The sequence below is a fragment of the Lineus longissimus genome, chromosome 2, assembly GCF_910592395.1.
Source record: "Lineus longissimus chromosome 2, tnLinLong1.2, whole genome shotgun sequence".
Lineage (NCBI taxonomy): Eukaryota > Metazoa > Nemertea > Pilidiophora > Heteronemertea > Lineidae > Lineus > Lineus longissimus.
Window position 1 is genome coordinate 21,922,002 of NC_088309.1, and position 22,268 is coordinate 21,944,269.

At 38.4% G+C, this 22,268-nt stretch overlaps 1 protein-coding gene across 1 annotated transcript; it reads left to right on the plus strand.

The window, feature by feature from the left end:
* The first annotated feature begins 1,022 nt into the window (after positions 1-1,022).
* Positions 1,023-16,067, plus strand: LOC135482875 (RNA-binding protein MEX3B-like). Its single transcript, XM_064763347.1, has 2 exons — positions 1,023-1,388; positions 2,822-16,067. Exons 1-2 carry the CDS (start codon positions 1,136-1,138, stop codon positions 4,093-4,095), a joined length of 1,527 nt encoding a protein of 508 aa, XP_064619417.1. The 5' UTR covers positions 1,023-1,135; the 3' UTR covers positions 4,096-16,067.
* Positions 16,068-22,268: the final 6,201 nt, after the last annotated feature.

Below are 22,268 nucleotides of genomic sequence, written 5' to 3' on the forward strand. Positions count from 1 at the left end.
ACTTGACGCACATGGCGTGTCGAAGATCACAGTATCAACAAGGACCCAAGGGGATGCATGTTATTAAGAATGGTATGGGGGGGGGGGGGGGGGGGGGTAAATTACCATAATATGACTTACAGTGCTGATGGGATCAAGATACGCTTCCAAAAAGTTGAAAACAAAGCTTGGGGTTGAAATATAACCAAGCCCTGAAGTCGTTAGTACACGTACTTGTTTGTACTACACTTCGGACGCAATGGACCGGCCTCGTTCGCGATATCGTGAGGGTCAAAGCGTTCATAGTTTTGCATTTTGCAGAAGTGTCATATTTGGCGCCCTGACGTAACATCACAGGCAAATTTACTTGTTGTTTTGTGCAACAATACACTCAATGACCCGCACCATGCGGTCCGCGCAACGTTGCGACGTTGGGAAAACCGGAGTTAAACCTGGAAAAACCCAAATGTTCGGTGACGTCATACTTTATCGTCATGATGTAGTAATACTAATAGTGCCTTTGGATTCCGTTCTTTGTTTCGTTGATCAGAGCTTTTCTGTGTCTGTGTTGTAACTTGCATGATGAAATTAAAAATGTTCTCGACAAGCCTGACCCTTTATTGTTTTGACAGCTCATCGAGGTGCTTGTCTCGACACGAGTTGTCAGTAGACAGTATGTCACATTGTCACTGTCACAGTCTGAAGTCCAAGTGAGCAATACATGCAGACTCAAGGCTATATTTCCTGACTTTGATAAAACTTTCTGTCCATTTTTAGAAAGTAGGCCTAACTCCACTTATCATGGAAATACTGATACTGCGGAATCGATGTAGTTCAGACGCATTTCCAGGCACGATTCCAAACAAAAAATCGATTCAGCTGTCTGCTATTTTTGGACCCGCCTGTCAAACCAATCTGAGACGAAGCTGGGATAATTTCTAGGATGCTCCGCCTACTTTGTGTAACAACCAATCACCGCGTACTGCCCTGCGAAAATGACGTCACCCCCGCCAGATTTTCCTGCCATTGTCAGTGGCCTCAAAGTAGAGTTGCAGTAATGTGTATCGGTAGAAACTCAGTTGCTTCGAACCAGTGAGGATATACAGAGCGATTTCTATTTTTCTACGTGTTTATAGTCGTCAACTCATTCCCTGTGATGCCGGCTAGTCTGTTATCGGACGTTAATTCTAACGGCTGTGGTTTAGAAGACCAGAGAGCTCTGCAGTTAGCGCTAGAACTCACCATGCTCGGGCTCAATCCTGGTGCTCATGGTGCTGGATCGTGCGGAAGCGCCGACCACGATGATCTGGATCTCGATGAGGCGCAGAAACTCAAGAAAAGTTCAAATATGACTGAGTGTGTGCCTGTACCGAGCTCGGAACACGTTGCAGAAATCGTCGGAAGACAGGGTAAGTAATTAGAAGTCTAAATATCATTTTATTTTAGCTAAATCTCCCTATTTCGCAGTTGGATTTCCGCGAGCCGTGCATGTGCTATTGCTGGACGAGTCCATTTTTCTTAGGGATATGACGAGGAAAATGACGTGAGTCAGGCTGACTCCTTTGTTTAGAAATTCCCGACAATTCCTGTATCCTCCTCCCTAATCACTCTTTTGATGTTGTCTTAAATAATTTTCTACAACACTCAGTGGTTTTCATACATTTCCGATGATTTTGGAAGATAATTTCAGCTCAAATTAAGATTACTGGGTTGGCCAGACAATACCCATTCCAGTTGTGACATTAAATATGCATCAGTCAACCTGGCTCTTGTACCACCCCATCACGCGGCACCTAGTCGACATTGGCGAAAAACTAACGAAAAAATGAACCTCATTCATGGACAATGATGGAGCCACCCTTCATCCTACATTTTATTTATTTTTTGATAGAAAAATAATAAAATTGGTGCTGTGTCGACTCTAGGTACATGTATAATCTTATTAACGTCATGTCTATTACTATTGCCGTCTCGTCTTGCCTGTCATTATTTCCAATGAAAATGTGGCAATATTCCAATTATTAATACTTTGGAGGCCTTTGAGTGACTTGGGTTGGGGCTGGGCTGTTCAGTTGGTGATAACATGGCAATTTATAGGGGTTTCGTGTTATCAAGACTTTGTACTTGTAGGTAATCTGTATTTCTCATGATTTAGGTTGCCAAGTCACTCATGAAATCGCCATGTCATTGTTATGACATCAACACCCTTACACACATTGTGGCGGCAACCTGATAAATTGAACCAAAACGTTGCTGGATAAGCCTATTGCCTCCCCACCCCAACTCTAAGAAATCATCCAACCCAAAAGTAGTCACCACCCTGGTGACAGGCAGTAATAAGCTTGTTGAAGGGAGTGTGTGATCCTGAGGCCTTGTGTGTCGAGAAGTCAGAATTATGATATTATTTTGCGAGAAAGCAATGATTCTTCTGTTTGACTGATATGCCTGGCCTGAGTTCATCATTTTGTTCCTATCGCCCAGGAAAAGTGCAAATTGTCCCAAGTTTGAATGCATGTGTATCACCCTTATTGAGCGATCTTTGAAAAACCTTTTTATTCTAGTAATCTAATTCTAATGAAAAGTTTTGTTTGCAGCGGCACATCTCGAGTTTACCCTTAAAAAACCCTGAACCTCTTCATCATCATCATCATCAGCATCAACATCATTACCTGATCTAAGACGTATCATTCCATTTTATCTCGGGTATAAGGGAAATGTGATTTGTTGGATTGTGTTCAACAACTCCCAACTGGATCCACAAAGCACGAAGGCCCTTAATAATGTATTGTAGGTTGCATTTTAAGATTAATATTGAATTTGCCTTCCTCTTGTGTCTTTTCAGGTTGCAAAATCAAAGCACTAAGGGCAAAAACAAACACGTACATCAAAACTCCAGTTCGCGGCGAAGAGCCAGTTTTCGTCGTCACAGGGCGTAAAGAAGATGTTGGCTCTGCCAAACGGGAGATACTCTCGGCTGCTGAGCATTTCAGTCAAATCAGGGCTAGTCGGCGCAACAATAATCAAGCTAATGGTTGCACACTTTCTGGGATCGCTCCGGGTCCCCCTAGCCCCAATGCTCCTGGACAGGTCACTATCCAGGTTCGGGTTCCATATCGAGTTGTTGGATTAGTCGTCGGGCCGAAAGGTGCCACTATCAAGCGGATTCAGCAGATGACCCATACGTACATCGTCACACCAAGCAGAGACAAGGAGCCGGTGTTTGAGGTTACCGGTAAGCCAGAAAATGTCGATAAAGCACGTCAGGAGATTGAAAAGCACATCGCGATGCGTACGGGCGGAGGTATGATGGATGGAAACACGAACGACGACATAAACGACTTCCATACAAATGGAATCGATTCAGGTTTTCACGAGCCTGTAAATAATGAGCTTTTGGCAGGGCTTTATAAAAATCCCACCAATTCTGCCTTCACTACTTATAACACTGCGCTAAACAACACACTAAACAGCAATAATATGTTGTCCGGTCACTCTCCCCCCCAGGACAATATCTTCTCTTACCCAAACGGCATGAATCAGAATGGCATGAACGGCACAACCAAGATGAATGACTTTTGCAACATGTCAAACGGTTTCAACATCTACGATAATCATGATGAGGGATTTGCGTCGCCGACGTTCCATCCAACATCGTTCACCATGTGGCAAGAGGAGAATGGATCAGCTGGAGTTCAAATGTACGGCCAGACAAACACCTCAGCGGCAGTTCCCCGTCGGAGCGGCAGCATCGGAGAGAATAACCGAATTTCACCACCAATAATGGAGTCGAATCACCAGTCAGTTCGCCGCATCAGTAGCGACCCACTCAGTGGAGGCACCCTGAACGGCATGCCGTGTTACACGACACTGCCGGCCTCAAATTTCTCTACCTCCACTCCAACCTACAGTAATGGCACTTCCTCTAGTCCTGTAGACACCCAGCGTAAGGCTTGTTTGCTGTGCTCTGATACCACCGCTGTTGCTGCATTTGTTCCATGCGGTCATAATCGTCTTTGCATGAAGTGTGCCAACATCATTATGAAGAAACCTGAGTGTGAGCGTAAGTGTCCCGTGTGCGATCAAACTCCCACTCAGGCGATTCGTATATTTTCCTAACCATGAAAATGATTGATACTCAACCCTTCTGTCATTCATTGAAAAAGCAATGCATTCAGTTTTTGAATCTATGTCATTCAATTATTGAATCTTATCATAAACCTTCATTTGTGGTTGATGGGTGCAAAATTCATCGGATTGACCATGGATTTAATATTGATTGCAATCTTCTGATCGTTCAACTATAAACTGAGCATCATTAAAAAATAAATTTGAAAAATGTATAATTTTTAGCGGATGATGTGTATTGCCATCAGTTTTGAACTTTAAGTTCGAAACATTTCCTGCAATTTATAGATTCCGAAAAGATCAATGAGCCTTTGACAAATTAAGAAAATTGCACAATGCTTTGCTGGTCAAGTAAGATAAGAGGTGAATGGTTGAAGTCATCTGACTAGCGTTCAATTATTTGTATTGAACCTTATTCAATCATTGATCGAGTCTTGTATTCAGTTATTGAGTCAATGATGTGTTCAATTCGTGAATTGCACCAACCTCCCTTCATCTAATGAGATTAATATTATATCAGATGCATATAGTAATGTAATTTTAAAGTTTTAAAATTTTGAATATGAACAAATTTATTGAAAGTTACCCAACTTTAAAAGTATTATATAACTTTAAATACAGAGTATTTTATTCTTTGACTTTGTCTCTATTTCATATGAAAAGATGTTAAATTTTTCATAAAGATTTAATTTAATTTGAGTAAAAAGGTATCACACTTAGCTGGCATAATGAGCTTTATGTAATGTGTAGAGCTAGCCATCATTACGTTGCTGAAGCGCACACCGCATGCATAGATAGAGACTTTGGTTAAAGACGTATAGCGTGATGAAATCATGCCGAAAATGCACCGCTTTTAAATCAAGAGGAAGCTGTGTTGTTGGTACCTGAAGCTAGAAATCCTATTTTGAGTGTCAGATTTGACCCAGGAATATGAGATTGATTGAGTTTCAAAAACTTGCCCAACAATTTTGTAATGCAACAACAATGCTTTATTTAAAAAAATATACTACATATTTAGCCTCTCCTTAGGGCTCCTTTTCGTCAAGAAAAATGTGATCAGAAATTCACAACTTCAACATTGTATAAAATATTTGTACAAAATAGTCACGATGACAGATTTGTTGCACCCAATTATGATAGTTTAGTATTTTCTGCATAAGGAATATTATTTAAAAATACATTATGTGTAAATGTGTAGTTGCAAGGAAATACATTATAAATATGTATGCTACATAGTCAAAGAAAAAAATCTAAAAAAATTAAAGATATTTTTATTTTTGTGGCCCCGATCAAAAAAGTGGGCATATAAATATTAATATATTTGCCGAGACCAAGATTAAACTGTTTTATTTTTCTGCCATTTCTCCGTAATCCGGAGCCCTCTGTCTTAGGTTAGCCATATATAATGGAAAGAAAATGATGAGCTATGCACTAATGCAGATGAGTTACAGGAGCCTGGCTTATTTTACATACAGGGGACTGACTCCACAGTGGATGGTGCCATTTCTGTGGATGTGTGGTGTAGCTAGCTGCTGTCTTGCTCCTAAGATTAATTTTCGAGTGGTCTGGTGGGATTGAAAGGTTTCGAGCTCCAAATGATGATGAAATGTGTCAGCCATTGTAGATTTTTTAATGTGATTCATTGTATCATCCTTTCTCTGATGCTGCTCTTGATGTGTAATGGACTGTTTCGAATTCCCTGGACAGTGATGGATTATTGCAAGCTAAGCAATAAGAGACAGTCAAAATACAGGATGTAAAGTTATTTTTTTTACTGAAATAATCATAGCGGAGATGTTCAAGGTTTTGAGTGCACTAGTTCGGAGTGTTAGCTGAAGTGTGACCAACTAAAGGTGTAAAGGTAGTTTTTGAATATTTTGTTTTGAATTAGTAGTTTATTTATGTTTTTGTTTTTAGGGCACCATTGTTTTGATTTTGGCAGAGTGGATTTCATCAGAGTAGGCGCACTGCCATGATTTTTGAACAGACTATAAATTGTAAACCTGTGCTATGTTTGAATGTGCTATGTTCTATTTTTACCAACAGCTGCCAGGTAATGCATTTATCAGGATACACCTGACTAAGTAAGAACTGGAGTGGCATAGGCCTAAACATCAGAAGGCGGTAACAATAAAACTGTTTAAATTGGTCAAAGTGATTTCGTTTTCTCAGAATTAACCTGGCCTGCAGCTAGGAAAAGCAGTTTGCTTTGTTCTGAAGAGGTCTAGTTCAGGGTGCCGCCAAAACTGTAATTTTTGTTTGGTAAGAATACCTTACCTGTGATTGCTATCGAGTAAAAAGTGTGTTTCAAATTGTAAATTTGAAATGTTACTTTCGTACTTGATGCCAATGTTCCAAGCTTCCAATCTTTAGTTGAAAAGAATGTGATTAGTTTTCTGTTTGATTTTGTTGGTCTTGCAAGTATGTTGAGAATGCATTGTCAAAAATTCACATGGCAAAGTTCGTAATTTCATCCAAATGACGAAATTACTGCCTTTATAAATGATCATGTGTTTGTGTTAGATTTAACGAATGAGCGAATAAAAATTTGCACTTGTATGAATAATCATTGAATGTATGAAATGTTTCAAAAACATAAGCACACAACTCATTTAGCAATCACTGTAACTAAAATTATGTTTTATTCTCAAAAATGGTATCATGCATATATATATATATATATCTAGCACTTGTATATAGAAATTGTAGTTTTCAAATTTATCTTTTCTAAAATAATTATTAACTTTTCCCTAGATCTCTAGCTTTATGTTGAATGTCTGCATATATATTTTAGATAATCCCAATGCTTCCGGATTAAATTGGGCAAACATCAGACCAAGTCAAATGGCTTTCACTTGTAGCAAGTAAATTATAACATATTGAGAAACAGTATCACTGTTAAAAAAAAGTTCGGATTGGTTTATTAAAACTTTTAAATAAATTTGCATTTCACAGTGCTCTCTCTGACATGTCTGATGATTTTGACAAGGGCTTGAAATTGCACTTAGGAATGTCTTATCAGTCTCAAGGAAGGACCACCAGCATAAAGGTCACTTGAAATATCAGAGCACAAAAATCCTGTCAGTCTATCGATAATAATCTATAGAGCGCCATACAATACCCTTTGTTCAAATTGTTGGCTGCATTCTTTGTTTGATATCATCTGTACTGGGTGTAATGTCACATAGACTGAACTGTGTGTGGAAAGGGCCGTTTCATGCTGGCCAGCCAAAAAACCTGATGAGATCCCACTGCATTTAATGCAGTCTAACTTTCTATAATGTTGACTAGTCCAGATTTAGAGTGGGCCATCACTGAGCTGGATCATTTTTGTTCTCAATACGCAAAAATGTCCACTTTCATGACTATCGTGCTATGTGAATTCCACGCTTAGTGTTTGGTACTGTCATGACTGTTGAACTAGCTTTTCCTTGTTCTCATCTTGAAAATTGGTCCTGATTTATCGAGGTATAATCTTCATGTATGTGAATTCTCTAGTTTGCACTCAGAATTTTAATTAGGTTAAAGATATTTTTCTAATTGGTTGTCTCATATGCATTTGGTATAGTATGTTCTTGAGATATTGTCATTTCCATCATCACAATGATTGCATAATTGTCATACAGAATTTCGTTTGATGAAAACCAAGGGCTAAAATACACTCCAATATAATAACTCTTGGTGACAGTGATATGTATCTAAAAAAATCCACCGCATAATATTTACGGAGCCATGTAACAGTTGAACTACAGTAAGTGTAAAATTAGTGTGATATTTTTTAAGTAGATTTTTTACCAGAAAGTCAAGTAGCCATTGGGCTTGCCAATTGCCGAGACCCTTTGGATACTTGGGCATTTTAAAGTAGACTTTGAGAGATAATTTAGGTCACAGTATTGCACACAAAAAGATAAATTCTCCATGGGAAAAAAATTAGAGTGAATTTGATGTCTGTTTCTGCACTACCTTCCAAACACTGACATGTACTGCCACAAACCAAACAATTTGCTACCATTTTCAATGCGTACTGGTTTTCGAATGGCAAAATACAAAATGTCAACAGCTGACTGCCCAGCTGACTAACTTCATGTGGTCTTCACCTTCAACAAAATAACTGCTAACGAGTGATTATTACTTATTCATGTACAATTACATGTATTACTCATTATACTAGTATTGGTGGTGTGGAAGCAGACAAGAGATACATTAGGAATTGTGTACGATACATGTAATTCGAAAGAAAATTAGCAAAATTCCTAGACTTTTAGAAAATACTTAGTAGTAGTGTGTAGTTCAAAATACATTGTGAATAGTTATTTGTGGCCTGATATTTTTTCTACTATAAACAATACATAATGATGTATACAAAATGTCCCAAGGGAACTATGTATCTATGCACTTTGTGATTACACTTAGCTATCACATATGAATATTTTGCTCAAATGTTATGGCAATCAAGCCATGTACATTGGTGGATATAGCCTATTCATCGTTAGTCAATACAAGCGCACAGTTTCTGATTTTTGGCCAACGTGTAAGACTATTGGCAAGGACATATTTGTCTTCTCTGACTAAGTGGAAAAATATGAAAAAATATTTTCCTTGGGTAGTTCTTGAGTAAAATAATCAATGCCCTGTTTAAAAAAAAGCTTTAGTCAAAATAGCTGTCATGGTTATTTAAATTTTTTTTTTTTAGAATGGTGCTTTCCAGAAAAGATGCATTTTTTTGTTACCTTGTGCTTACTATCTACATTTTCCCCGAATATTTGACTTGTTTACTACAGTTCAGTCTGCTCAGATTCATTTCAGTTTGTTGGCTAACTTGCAATGTAATATGAGGGCCATCAAGATCAAGACAAGTTGTAAAATCGAAATTGGGTTTATACTGGGTCGTCGATACTATGTGCAACATTTGAAATTTCTTCACATGCTATCAACCTGCAGCCAATGCTTGTCAAGCCAATTTCCCCCCTTCAGTGCTCTACATACCAGAGTTATAACTCTCGTCATGAATATATTGACTAATGCGCTTATAATTTGCGCAGTAAACACATTTGTGCTTTGCAACAACATATTGCGTGGGTTCAGTGCGTAATTGCATAAATGTAGAGTATCATCATTAGATGGACTGTTTTTATGTTAATATGAAGTTAGGCCTAAATGTTGGTGTGAACAGAAAATTAGATTAGAATACAATATATGCTGCTCCCTCTCTGGGTCACCTTGAACAAGCAGTCCTTAAAGGTCCAACAATTTAAAAGACAGGATACCATTCTATTGGCATTCGTTGTTGCTAGTGCATTCTGACAGAATATGAAAGGCTGATCAAAACATGGAATACTGCATGCTCCCGCGTTGTGGGAATAGACATTGATGAATCAGTGGCTGAGACAGACATGACTCATGTATTAACATCCAAACTGTTCATTATGCTGATGGCTGTTTTTTGCTGATGATTAGCTATGTGCAGGCAGTACATATTGTGCGATATAGATTCTATTATTACTGACATAGTCAATGCATGCATCAAAATTATGGTAATTCTCTAATGAATCACACTGAAATGTATCATCAACATCTGCAGGACATCATATTCTAAATGAATAGTGGATTCATGAAGTAATAAGGGCATGTGTGCCCTGCTCTAGTTCTGAGGAATGATGCATTAATCTGCGGTCTGCCAGTACTGGGAAGCCCTACGGTACACCGATGTTGTAGCATGGCTAGGCGCTTCGTACAACAGGGCTACGTTGGTAAGACCGACACTTCCATCATCCATGCTGCGATAGCATATCAGTGCCAAACATCACTGGTGTGTTTAGTATTGCCCTTCCCTGGGCAACTAGGCCTAGATATCCTGTTGCTTTGTCAAATGTTTCCTGAATGAGGCACTTACATTTATTTGTCCGTAATTTCCTGTCTGTTGTTTTCCAGGAAGTATTTGTGTAAACCAACCCATGTCTGAGTGCAGCGTGGGTTGATAAAATACCAAATGACGGAACAAATACACTTGCCATCAAGTCAAAATACTCGCCAGTTTCAGTTTAAAATGTCTTATTTTCAATTGAGGTATCTGACAATAATGTGGGTCAACGTGACCTACTTTCATGGTATAAGTAGACCTACTTTCATGGTGTAAGTAGGTCACAAAGACGAAGTGGAACGGGAAGAAAAATATGGCATAAATGTCTGTGTCACTCAGTTCATCAAATCAAGATGATATTGAACTTGGGAGAAGTGCAAATCATTGGCCTTGTTTGCTTCCAATCTGACTCTAGATTAGTCACAACAGGACATGGTCACAAAGACGCATTTCCAAGTCAGTGTTGTGTTATGCGTAACATGTCTGTATTGATTAGAAGTGGGTCCTTGCACACAACTATCGTACTCATCCATTTGGAGTCTTATATTATAGAATTACCATACTGCATCATATCTATCCTATAACTAGTCAACAGTACTTGCATTTATGATTACAGACTTGTGACAGAAAAACTAGAGAATCAATGCGTGTGCATTGAATATAACATTGACGGGCAAAGTGCCTGGGGCTTGGCTAATGGCAGTGGTAAATGTATCACACCCTTGGCTATAATAATATGATGAAATCTAAATTCAATTTTTAGTCATGCTTCCGTTTCTGTCCAAAGGGTACATGGACTGTATGTACAGTATACGATAAGCTGTTCTAACTACAGTGGACAGACTGTATACTTGATTGCCAGGTTGATATGCAGAGAGGATCAAATGTTTTTCTGAGAGCTGCAATGCTAAGTTGTGTCTGATGATACTTGGGTAAACTCTTGACTTGGTTTTTAAATAGTGCAAGAAGATTTCCTTGATCTCTGTTGGCTTCCATCATTGGTTCGGACAACCTGAATCGTTGATTGTTACACTTTGCACCACTACCTTAGATGAGTTTAGCCCAGTTTTCATTCTGAACTGAAATCTCTGTCTGTTCATAAAATTAGAATTCCAGTTTTTCCTGGGACTGCACATGTACTTCTTCCCAGGGATCAGACTCCGAGGCTGCATCCTTGCATGCTTCCAGTTGCCCACCGTGCTCATTTCTCTGAAAAGTGGTGCCCTCGGCCAGAAATTAGTGCCTAGATGCCTTGGATTCCATCGGTGTCAATCGGGCGTCACAAACGTCAAACCGAGATGGATGAAGGGCAGCCATTTATGATTATTGATCAGTGAATCGTGTCATCTTGATCATTATTGACCCAGGTTTGTTCGACTGTCATACATGTACAGGCTAATGTACGCAATGGCAGCGTGGCATTTGTCTACATGTATGATCAATTATAGAATAACGCTCAGGATAGTTGGAAATTTTTTCGATCTTCGATGCTTGCAGTTCAATATAAAATGATGGCTTGTCGCGTCTATTTGTTCATGCACTGTAGGTCCTGGATGTTGATAGATGAAATAGTTTTTGTTGGGGCAAGTTATTTTTTGAGCATCTCTCTTCAGACCAAATTCTGGGGTGCGACCAACCCAGTGGTCCTAGTTTGCCACTTTGTATGTTGGAATAAATAAGTTGAGGCTGAACGAAAGTAAAGTTAACAAATAGTTGTAAGACTATATAGAGACACTGAGAGATAATCATGTTGTCATTTTCAGGCAAAATGCTTCCCCTAGCCCTTAACACTAGATTTTTTCTTATTTTTCTATAGCAGCATATCGAGATGTAAAAACAGTTAAACCACTTGTGTGTTCACTCATTAAGTTGTGATTTTCAATTGCATTTGTCATTAAAAATTTGTATTAGATTTCTTAGCTTACATGTAAGAGAACAAACAGCTGATAGTTGTAAATGTAAATATTATATTATATTTTAAAGATTGTTGAGTACCGGTATACCAAATGGTACTCAAAATGTTATGTGTATTGTGGTGCATTTTGAACTCTAGTTGGTCACACTTCAGATCTGAGACGGAGCACAGCCGAGGGTGTACATGTACATGTATAAATGCATTGTTCATTCATTCATTTATTTTTGTAAAATAGGCCAGGCTATTTGTAATTATATATTTGTGTACTTTCATGAGTGATTAATACAGTGTTATTCTGCATGTAGATATTACATTGTACATGGACAATCACACTGCAAAATATGCTCTCCCCAGTCCCGAGGCTGGACTCCACAAAACTGCTCGTAATATGCTTGAACGCCAACTAACACAGGTTATGCCTCCTTACCTGATTGCAGATTATTCTAACATTTTAGCATTATGAACTTTGGCAAGGATGTCCACCTTGCATTCATACTTATCTCCATTTCTCTAGTGTTCTTACATTCCTCTGACCTCTCTTGTATTTTAAATCCATAAAAGGGTGCGCCACCTCTCCTCCATCTTGACCAATCGAGGGCTGCTGTCACTACGCCATTCAGGTCTGCTCATTTCATAGGAGGAAGTGAGACTAAAAGGTGAATGCGATCAGAGACGTTGATTGATTAAAGGTGCCTCCCAGGTCTTTTATAGGGATGGCCGAGATATTATTTTCAACCAGAAATTTAAAAAAATAAAAGTACTTCTATTTCTGAATATGAGTTAGACAGTACGTTACTTATTGTTCAACTTTGAGGACAGATTTAGATGTGTCAAACAATCTCTGAAAATGATCTCGTCCTTCTCCCTAAAAGTCTTTACCTTTCTGGCTTGGTGCCTCAAATGAGTTTATGCAATTTTCAAGTCTGGTAATGAGATAACAATAGTAATATATCTGATGCTTGCCAACGTATTCATATCATGTACAAATTACAAAAAAAGATATTTCTTAATAAGTACTTTGAATATAATACAAAGTTTCAATATATTTGCACATCATATATTTCGCATACTCTGTTCTGTACTTGATCCACCCCTTGTATAAAATGCAGTTGAATGCGTACATATCCTTCTTAATCTTAGGTCATACTTGAGAAAATTAAAATTGTCGAATATACCAGATAAAGATGCAGGTACCTCGTAATGCTGTGTTGGAGACCATGCTTTAACCCATTCACTCTGAAGTGCCAAGTATCTTTCACATATTTGCAGTAAATATCCTAATTGATTGTTACATTTTCATGCTGTGTATGTTCGGAATGTTCAGTGCATCAATTTGGCAGTGAAAGGGTCAATTTATTGTCATAAGTTTGATACCAGTATTACAAGGTTGTGACATATCCAAATATGTTTGAATATTTCCGACATTGTGGTCACACAACCATAACCAGCTACTTTTCACACCATCAAGCCACCCTAACCTCTCCAGTCTGGCGTTGTAATAAATAATGTGCTGTGATACTTTTACCCATCCAAAGCCCCATTGGTATTGATTATCTACAAGGTACACCATTAATTTTGCTGAGGTATGGGGCTCCCAAAGTGTCCATTGCTATTGGGTGATTCATATAAATTTCCTGAACAACGAGGCTCCGGATGAGCTGGCTATGATGATGTTGTCCATCAGGCTCGGAGTCTAAACTTCATTTGAAAGAAAATGTCTTGAATATTTCATGCCAGGTTGCCCATACTCTTCTACTTGTAGATAACCAAGGGTTACTTGGATGAAATGGCAAAACACGCTCAAAGTCTAACGCTAAAATTCCTTAGATCTTTTAGAGCCGCAAGCGAGTGCGAGTATCCCCCATAAAACAAGCCCCGGGGGCTCATAATTACTATTTGATTTAGCTGGAGAACGCCATGCTGTATTCAGGCGAAGGGTGGTTGTCAAGACTATATCTCGTGAATTTTCAAGCTGCGACGATGGTAACCTACGATACTGAGACAAGTCCAGTCACATCTCCGGACACGTTTGAAATATTCAAAGCGATATTTGGAGTATGTCATCGTATGCCAAAATTGTGAATGGTAACATAAATGATGTAAATTTCTCGTACTAATCACTTTGAAAGCAGTAATCATAAAATTATAAGAATGTCATAGTTTTATTTCATTATGCCATCTATTATTATCTTCCAATTTTTGGGAAGTGTAATACTTCTCAGTTGATGATACACACATATAGTTTTGTAATGTTCAATCATTTTTATTAACCCCGTGACTTCCAGTTGCGAGAAAGAACTTTATTCCCCCAGAATTTTTGCTCTATGCAAGTCGACTATGAATATAACTTTACCCTTTGTATAAACCTTTGACACGCTACATAAACTGGAATTGCTTGTGTTGGGTTGGTATTTTTTTCAAATTCTGAACTTGAGAGGCTTTATCTGTCAGATCTTGCATCCCATTAAGAAAGTCATTCGAGGAGAACTACTAAAAGAACTGATCTTCAAAACTGACGAGAGAGCGAGTTAGTATTCTACGTGGTGCTGTGTGCAATTCTTTGGATACCACTTGGGGAAGAGTGAACACAAACTGGTAGCATTTGGTTCCTTGAGCATTTTACTAAGGTCAATGGAATATGAATGAGTCTGAGGAAAGTGAGGAAAATTGATTTTCAGTAATTTACAAATTATCGATCATTGCATTTAAAAAAATCTTCAGTGATTTTTGTCTGAAAAATAAAAGCGATTTGAGATTCGACGTCTGGCGCTCTCAGCATTTGTGCCATCTGGTGTTGCCACAGTTTATCGAAGTATAAGTTCCAAGGTGCTTATTGTGAAACTTTACGGAAAAAACCGAAAACAATCATTGTTTAATGGGGTTGTACTCTTTGAATTTGCATTGTATTTAGACCAGGTTTGTTTTTCATTTGGTTTTATTATTGCGTATTGATAATGATATGTGTGGTTTGACTTTGCATTATTCTTCCAGTGGTTTTAATTGAATTAAAGAATGAAGTAACAAGTTGCTTTTATCATTATAAATGATTTTAACTTTGAGCCCATATGTTACTGCCACACCTGACTGTATACCCTTAATACTTTTACCTCTAAATATTCTCACTGTTAATAGTGTCTAATGCTCCTTTATTTACAACGAAGTGAAATTTCACACAAATTATGCATTTTCTGGTCGGGGACAGTTTTGATTGATTATGGTGCACCAATGAAACAAGAGCTGTGACAATTTCAAATATAATATCGTAATCGCAGTCCTCAGTTAATTCCCAGTAATCAAATTGTGGAATTGAAACCCAAGTGTAAGAAACACTATCCTCAATTCTGCGGGGAAATTTCATCAAATTTATAGCAGATAAGCTGTACAGTAGTGAACATTCTGTTGTGTGCATTATAAAAATTGACAACCATTCGGGGCTTTATAGGTTTTTTGAAACGGCTTGAGTCTCAACATAGAAAGACAGTAGACATTTCTTTCGAAGATTATCTTGGAATTTTCAGTCAGCTTTTGTTTCATATGAATGCTGTTCTTCAGAGGCAAAGCGGTGCTCTGGGTCAGTACAGAATCGTACTGCTCCAAGACTCACTAATAAAGTTGTAAAGTGTTTTTCATCCAAAATTTGACCTAATCTGACTACATTTACAATGTAATATGTACTCGTCGTTTTGTCATATTAAGTTGAAACACACTACAAAGAGGTGACACTTCTGAGTCTAGAAAGTATTGCAGTTGTCAAAGTTGTACCCTTTCAAAATGTAATCAAAATTTGATGGTGCTTGACCATCTCGTAATATTAGAACAATGATGCAAGATTTACTTGACATAAGTGATTCTCGGATCACATTATGTCAGTAATATCCACATTTTCACCCATTTTTTGCATGAATTCAGAGGTGGGGTTACTACCTATTGGCAATGGTCAGTCTGAACATTGTTTAACTATTGTGTCAGGATGGAGCGTGCAAGTTATGGTGGTGCAAACTTTTTTGATTTGGACGAAAATAAGCTACACTTCCAACTGAGTGGAGTGAACAAATTGTAACTGTTCTTTGTCTAACATGTCTAAGTGAAGAATAATAAACCTTTGAGGTACACAGTGTAAAATAGCGAGAGAACATTGACAAATTATCACTTACAAGTTCTAGAAATATCTGTCTGACTTCAGTTATAGACAGCTCCTGCACTGCGATTATATGGATTATGCTATGTTAGAAGTTGAGAAATGGTATTCATGTGGTGATCTTGCATGATAATACTGGCTTAGTTCTTCCTCTTGCTTTGGTGTACGTCCACCATATACTGTTTGCCATATGCTTCTTAAGTGCCTTGCTCAGTCAGTGTATTGAGAGGTAGGGATCTAGGTATTTGCAACGGAAAGCCTAGTTCAACCAGGTGAAGTAAACACATTGCACTGGCAATTTTTTCCCATTTTCCTTGTGGGTGATGAATCCGATGGTTGCATACCTGAGCTGCTTAGTCAGTTAACAGGCTTTCTCCCATCTTCAATCAATAAGTGTGTGGTAGTGTTTGAATGTCATATGGTTCAGTCACCCACAGGCAATATGGCTGAAACCCAAAGATATGTCTACCCCCCTATGCTAGGGAAATTGCAACTGAAAGATTTTGGGCGAAACTTCACAAGTTGTGTGATTTTAATTTCTCCCACAACCAACCACAAGTAAAGAATGGGACAAAATTAGTTGAACACCCTCGAAGATGCCAAACTGTGACATCTCTGGCTATCAAGGAGAATGGTACTTGAGCACTGTGGCTTTGGCCTCTTCGCCAGCCGTGAAAATCACTGCCTACGAGGGTTAACATCAAACACGAAACCAGATCATTAGAAAGATTGAAAATCTTGCAAAATCTAATCCAGTGTCTGGATCACCATGGGTCTGCTTTGTTTCCTGATGATTCATCGTTGGCCATCAGTCATGGATGGAATCCGCTGCCTGCAGCTACACTCCTTGCAGAAATAAATCGTCGCCATTATTCTGATCAAGGATACAATTTCGTCTCTTGTTAGGGACCATCTCAGAGTTCAGATCTGCAGTATGATTATCTCTGGTTGTAAGGAACCATCTCAAAATTCACTGTGCCAATGGTTTTGAGATGGTGCCAAACAAAAGTGTAGCTTCAGATGGTGTAGTTTCAAAAACATGATTTCTTGACTTCTAACAAACTTTAGTTGAATGCAATGTTTCTTCTCATCACAGTTTTTGGGATATTTCTCAATTTGTTAGATGTGTGTGCGCCATCATAACTTGCATTGTACGCATGTGTGTATATAATACAAGTTGCTTTATATTCAGTGTGAGGTCATTTCCAATTCATGTGGTCGGCTCGGATTGGGAGACTAGTTCAGTTCAAACATCTCATAAAAACAGTAACAAATTGTATTAAAATGTTGTCAGTCATCAGATTCTATTGTAAAATCATCAAGATTTCTTGAAGCCAAATCGGCATTTTGAAAAATTGATTGAACTTCTAACATGTTTCACCTGTGGAAGGAAAAACTTTGCCAGAGAGTGTAGGTGAGCGTGGTTGCCATAGTGATCATTTCCATGGCTTTGAAATAACTGTACTTTTGAAAACCGAAAACAAATGCATGTAGCGGCAATTAACCCTTAAAAGAGAACTTAACGACTCCGTTGAATTTTGCTAATGAACATGAAAAACTGGATTGCATTCTCATGTCACGAACTGTTGTCTGCCTACGTTGGTACAATTCATTGAAATGCTTAGTACTTAACTCTGCATCTCAAATACATGCACCATCACAGTGCATTAGACTATCACTTCTAATCCACTCTAAGTTGACTTACAGTTACCTGTATTTCTCGCTTACAAAATTCATCAATGTACAGGTAACCAATGTCAATTTATTGTGAGAGCAAGTATGCCTTTTGGCCAAAGGTTTCGTGTTCCTTATTTTGGTTTTGTCGTTGGTACTACAGCTGTGTGATTGACAGCTTCTTGATGTTGTTCCTGGTCTCCCAAGAGTCACATGCAATCTCCGTGTAAATTAGAGAATTTCCAATTTATTTTCTAAAATTTACATATGACAAAGAGAGTTTATGTATTATAAAGTGTTAAATGACAAATTTACTTCTTACTTTAATAATTTTGCTTCAGATGATAAATAAAGGGTATTTTTTGTCAAATTTTTCCTTGAACTTCTTCTTTTGAACATTCTGTTTTGTTTCAAGATTTTGGTCATTTCATGTGCTTTTTAATCAATTCTTCGGGGAGGTGGCGCTTTGAGCGTGGTGCTACCACGGAAAGGCGCCCTATAAGTGTAGAATTCATTCATTCATTCATTAAAACTGCACGCAGACCAAGAAAGTTTGGTCTACGGACAAGAAAACACCACTCCTGACAAAAATTGACCATCTTGAGGTATGGCCCAATACTCCATTTCACGAAAAAATGGCAGTATAAATCTAAAATGCCTGGGAAACCCGAGTATAAATCAATACTCTTTGAATCTCAAAGGATAATGATTGCTCGTGCTGTCTCCGTGATTATCGCTCGTCTTGGATGCTGCAACTGGCAAAATGGCAGAAATTCACAGGTTCAAAGACTTGAGATTATTCAGTCTTCTGTGTTTGTCATACTGCAGAACCTCCTCACATGCCATTACAGCAATGAGCGCTCGAAAAGGATGCTGAATGCCAGACTGCATTTTGGTAAATCAATTTTACCTGACTCGGACACCTCTTACTGGATGTCAACTGCCAAGGATGTACTGAGCGGAGATGTTCTAGCCTCCCCATTCCATCATATGTGGACAGGGGTTAGACCTGGCATGATACTCTGATTTTGGACAAAGCACTTATGTAAAAAAATCCCGAAAGTACAAACCAGAAACCCTTTGTTTATATACATGACAGCTTCTTTATATGGACAGTCTGAGCTGAGGATACCAAAGTCACTGCTAGACACCCTCAAGAATGCTCTAGAGCAGAAGGAGTGTTCCCAAGTCCTTTTCATCATTTGACCTTCACACATTCCACACCACAAGATCCCTGGTCCCTGGTCGTTCAATCTGATTATCATCTATTGACCTTAAATGAGCTATTCATACTTCCATTATACCCCAGCGTTCTGCTACATATAGTCCACAGCCTGATGTATAGCACACATACAGGATTAACCCGTTAAGACCACAATGCTATGACAACTCATTCTACATGACGCTCTTGTCAAAGCTTTAACACCATTATTAAAAGGCAGTTTTACCTTTAAAGGTTTAAAGGCCAGTTATGAATGGAGGTCCAGACCATGCATCCTGTCATGTAAGAAAACATGGGATTGAATAAAAGATGAAGTGAATGGAACTGATTGTTGACCAAACTCATGGGTTTTTAGGTCATTCGGGGCAATTTGCCACAGTTTGGATAACACAGTATCTGAAACAAGATGGGCTGTTCTCCAATCTGTTCCACCTTCACTTTTAAAACCACACAGCTATGAATAAGAAGTTGTCACAGATACCTCTTACCATGCCAAACAACCTGCAGAAAAGTTGGTAACAGCAGATAGTTGAACTGCCAAGTGAAGATGTTTCTATCATCTAACCAGCAAACAATTCAGTCATGAGGGGTTAACAACTATCACATACTTCCTCTACTTATAGCTAATACTCACCCATGAACACCTCTGCTCTAACTTATTGCTAATGTTAGCGATGAACATAATGCTAGCAGATTTCAAGTATATCATCTCCTTCTACTTCGGGGTAAAATCGTATATACCGGTAATGGTCTGGTGCAGGAACTATGGATATGGAGACTCTTGGTGCCTCTGGAGTGATATCTGGGAAGCAGTCATGGACGTTGCTGTTGGGTGAAAATAACTTTTAAATGGAAACCAGCTTTGGGATAAAGCATATGACTGACATCTTGAGTGTTGTGATGGTAGTTGAGAATTTATTGCGAAATATGTGAGAAGATTCACCAATTTTAAGAAATAGTGAGGCTAGAGTCTCTTTAAATGATACTCGAATATACCCCCATTACCAGATGTATGGATGTCTCCCGAATCATAAATTAATCTGGGATATTTTGCTGGAAAATGCACGCAAAACAGGTCAGAATATGAATAATGCAACAATAGATGGGATGAGATGTCTATAATGCAAGAGGCATCCTGGTAGGTTCATTGTCCAGCATTTTCCCATATGCAAAACATATCTATTGGCACACTACTTGAACATGGTCAGTTATGTCAGGTTATGATGGGGCCTTCATGAGAGGCGGAACAGCTTGGACACAGGTAAACATGTATTTTGGCCTCCTGAGAAATCCTCTCTATTTCCTTGATGGCATCCAAGGGGGAGAGGAGCATATGTAGATGTCCTTGGTATGTGAGGATAAAAATACCTAAAGGACTTAACAGCTACTACTTCTTTGAAGACTATTATTGACCAGGATGATGTGCAGATGATGTCATCAATGGAATATTGGACAACAAACAAATAACCATTAACAGCAGTGTATGTCATGAAAGGTACAACTATGACAGTTACCCCAAGTAGGCTACTTGAATTGCCAAGTAGGGTACTTGGGGCTGTTTTCAAGAGTACAGTGGGATAGAAGCTCTACTTAAGAAAAAAGGGGTTCTGATGTAATCCCAGGAACTGTATTTGGTCCCAAGTACTGGACTGACATTAGCTACTTGGGCAGTTTACTTGAGTTGCCTAAGTGCCTAGGTTGAGCAGTCTTTACACAGGAGCTCAATGAACCTCAGTGGCTGCTGGTAGTTACAAATCCATATGAATCATGCTCAAGGCAGACTTAAACTGACATAAAACTGTGCGGTTTTCATTAAAAAATCTTTAGGATCTATTGAAACATTTGTAAATGCCAACAGTGTTGGTATTCTCCCTTATCTTAGCTTTACATACGCCTGAAAACTCTTAAAGCACGCATAGTAATCCACAGACGACAGCTAATGCTCTCCTGGGTTCTCTGGCATTTGTTCCTTTTGCCATGACAACAAGAAAATGACTGCTGTAAAACCTCTCTTTGATATGTTACAAAGTTCAGGGACTAATATACCACCCTGTATAGGATAATGACATCAGGGCAGTGTAGCTCCAAGTTCTTCCTATTACATCAGTAGTTGGTTGGTATAGAATTTTTCCAAATGAAATACTTAATTGGGACATCATGTGGTGGTGTGGTGCATGTAAGAAGTGTATATAGCAATTCGTTAATTTGGCTTGTTTATTAATTACCACCTTAACTAAATCTGTAGGTGTGGTTTTCATAAGCATAGCTGGGGGGAGGGGGAGGGGGGCAAATGCCCCCCACAAGTGACAGAGAAATGTGTTTTTGACTATGATTTCGCCGAAACATTATATATATCATTTAGAATCTAATCAAATTTGAAAAATCATCATGGAATTTGTAGGCCTATGCATAAAACCTTTTCTTTTAAAAATTTTCTTTGTAGTAGGCGTACAGGTTGTATGTGCCTTTGATGTCCCATTGATAACACAGCACTTCAACTGACAATTATCTAGTATGTAGTACGTAAAGAGCAAGAAGACATAGTGAAACTCATTTTGAAACGAAAAATTCTTTTAAAGGCCTATGCAATTTGAATTCATTGTGTCGAGTTGATAGCGATCAACAATGCAGTAGAGCAGTTATCATATATGCAAATTAGCTGAAACCTAGCAATGATAGTGTTTGTGTATCATTCGACACAACAGCCTTGTTCCAGTTTATAATCAGTAAGTATTTACACACTTGAAGATTTTCAATTTCAATTTCAATTTCAAACTTTCGAACATAGGAGGCCTTTAATGGTTAAAGCCATCCCTTTGTTTTCCCTTATATTGGTAACACAACACCGCATCTGAGGTAAACACATTATGGTAAAAACTGTTGGAAAAATCCCATTAACACCAAGCAAAGTAAAGTCTCTTGAAACAAAGGAATTAAGATCACAACTCAATATTGATTGATCTCAATTTTTCTTGACCCTATTAGGTGAGCTTGGGTCTTATAAATCTGTTAAGAGGTCGATCCACTCTAAGAGTCACTTCTAAGGTATTTGTGACAATCAAACTAACACGGGCTAATTAGTAACTAGGCCTAATTGATCAGCAAATACTTGCAATAAATCTCGACACAAATTGGCCAAGGATATTTATAACAGGTCATGGATATTTGTAGAGGCTCCATGCAGGGATTGGCCCCAAAGATATGGTATATACATGTATCTATCTCTATGTTGACAATATGACCCAAAGACCCAATGATGAAATATTTGCCATTCTAGTTTACATGTTAGTAACCCCTTGTTGACCATCGGCAACCAATATCTGTTTCCATGATGTGACATATTGATGTTGTAAAA

Coding starts and splice junctions, on each gene's coding strand:
- LOC135482875 (XM_064763347.1), top strand. CDS start 1,136: ATGCCGGCTAGTCTGTTATCGGACGTTAATTCTAACGGCTGTGGTTTA. Junction 1,389..2,821: donor AGAAATCGTCGGAAGACAGG/GTAAGTAATTAG, acceptor GTGTCTTTTCAG/GTTGCAAAATCAAAGCACTA.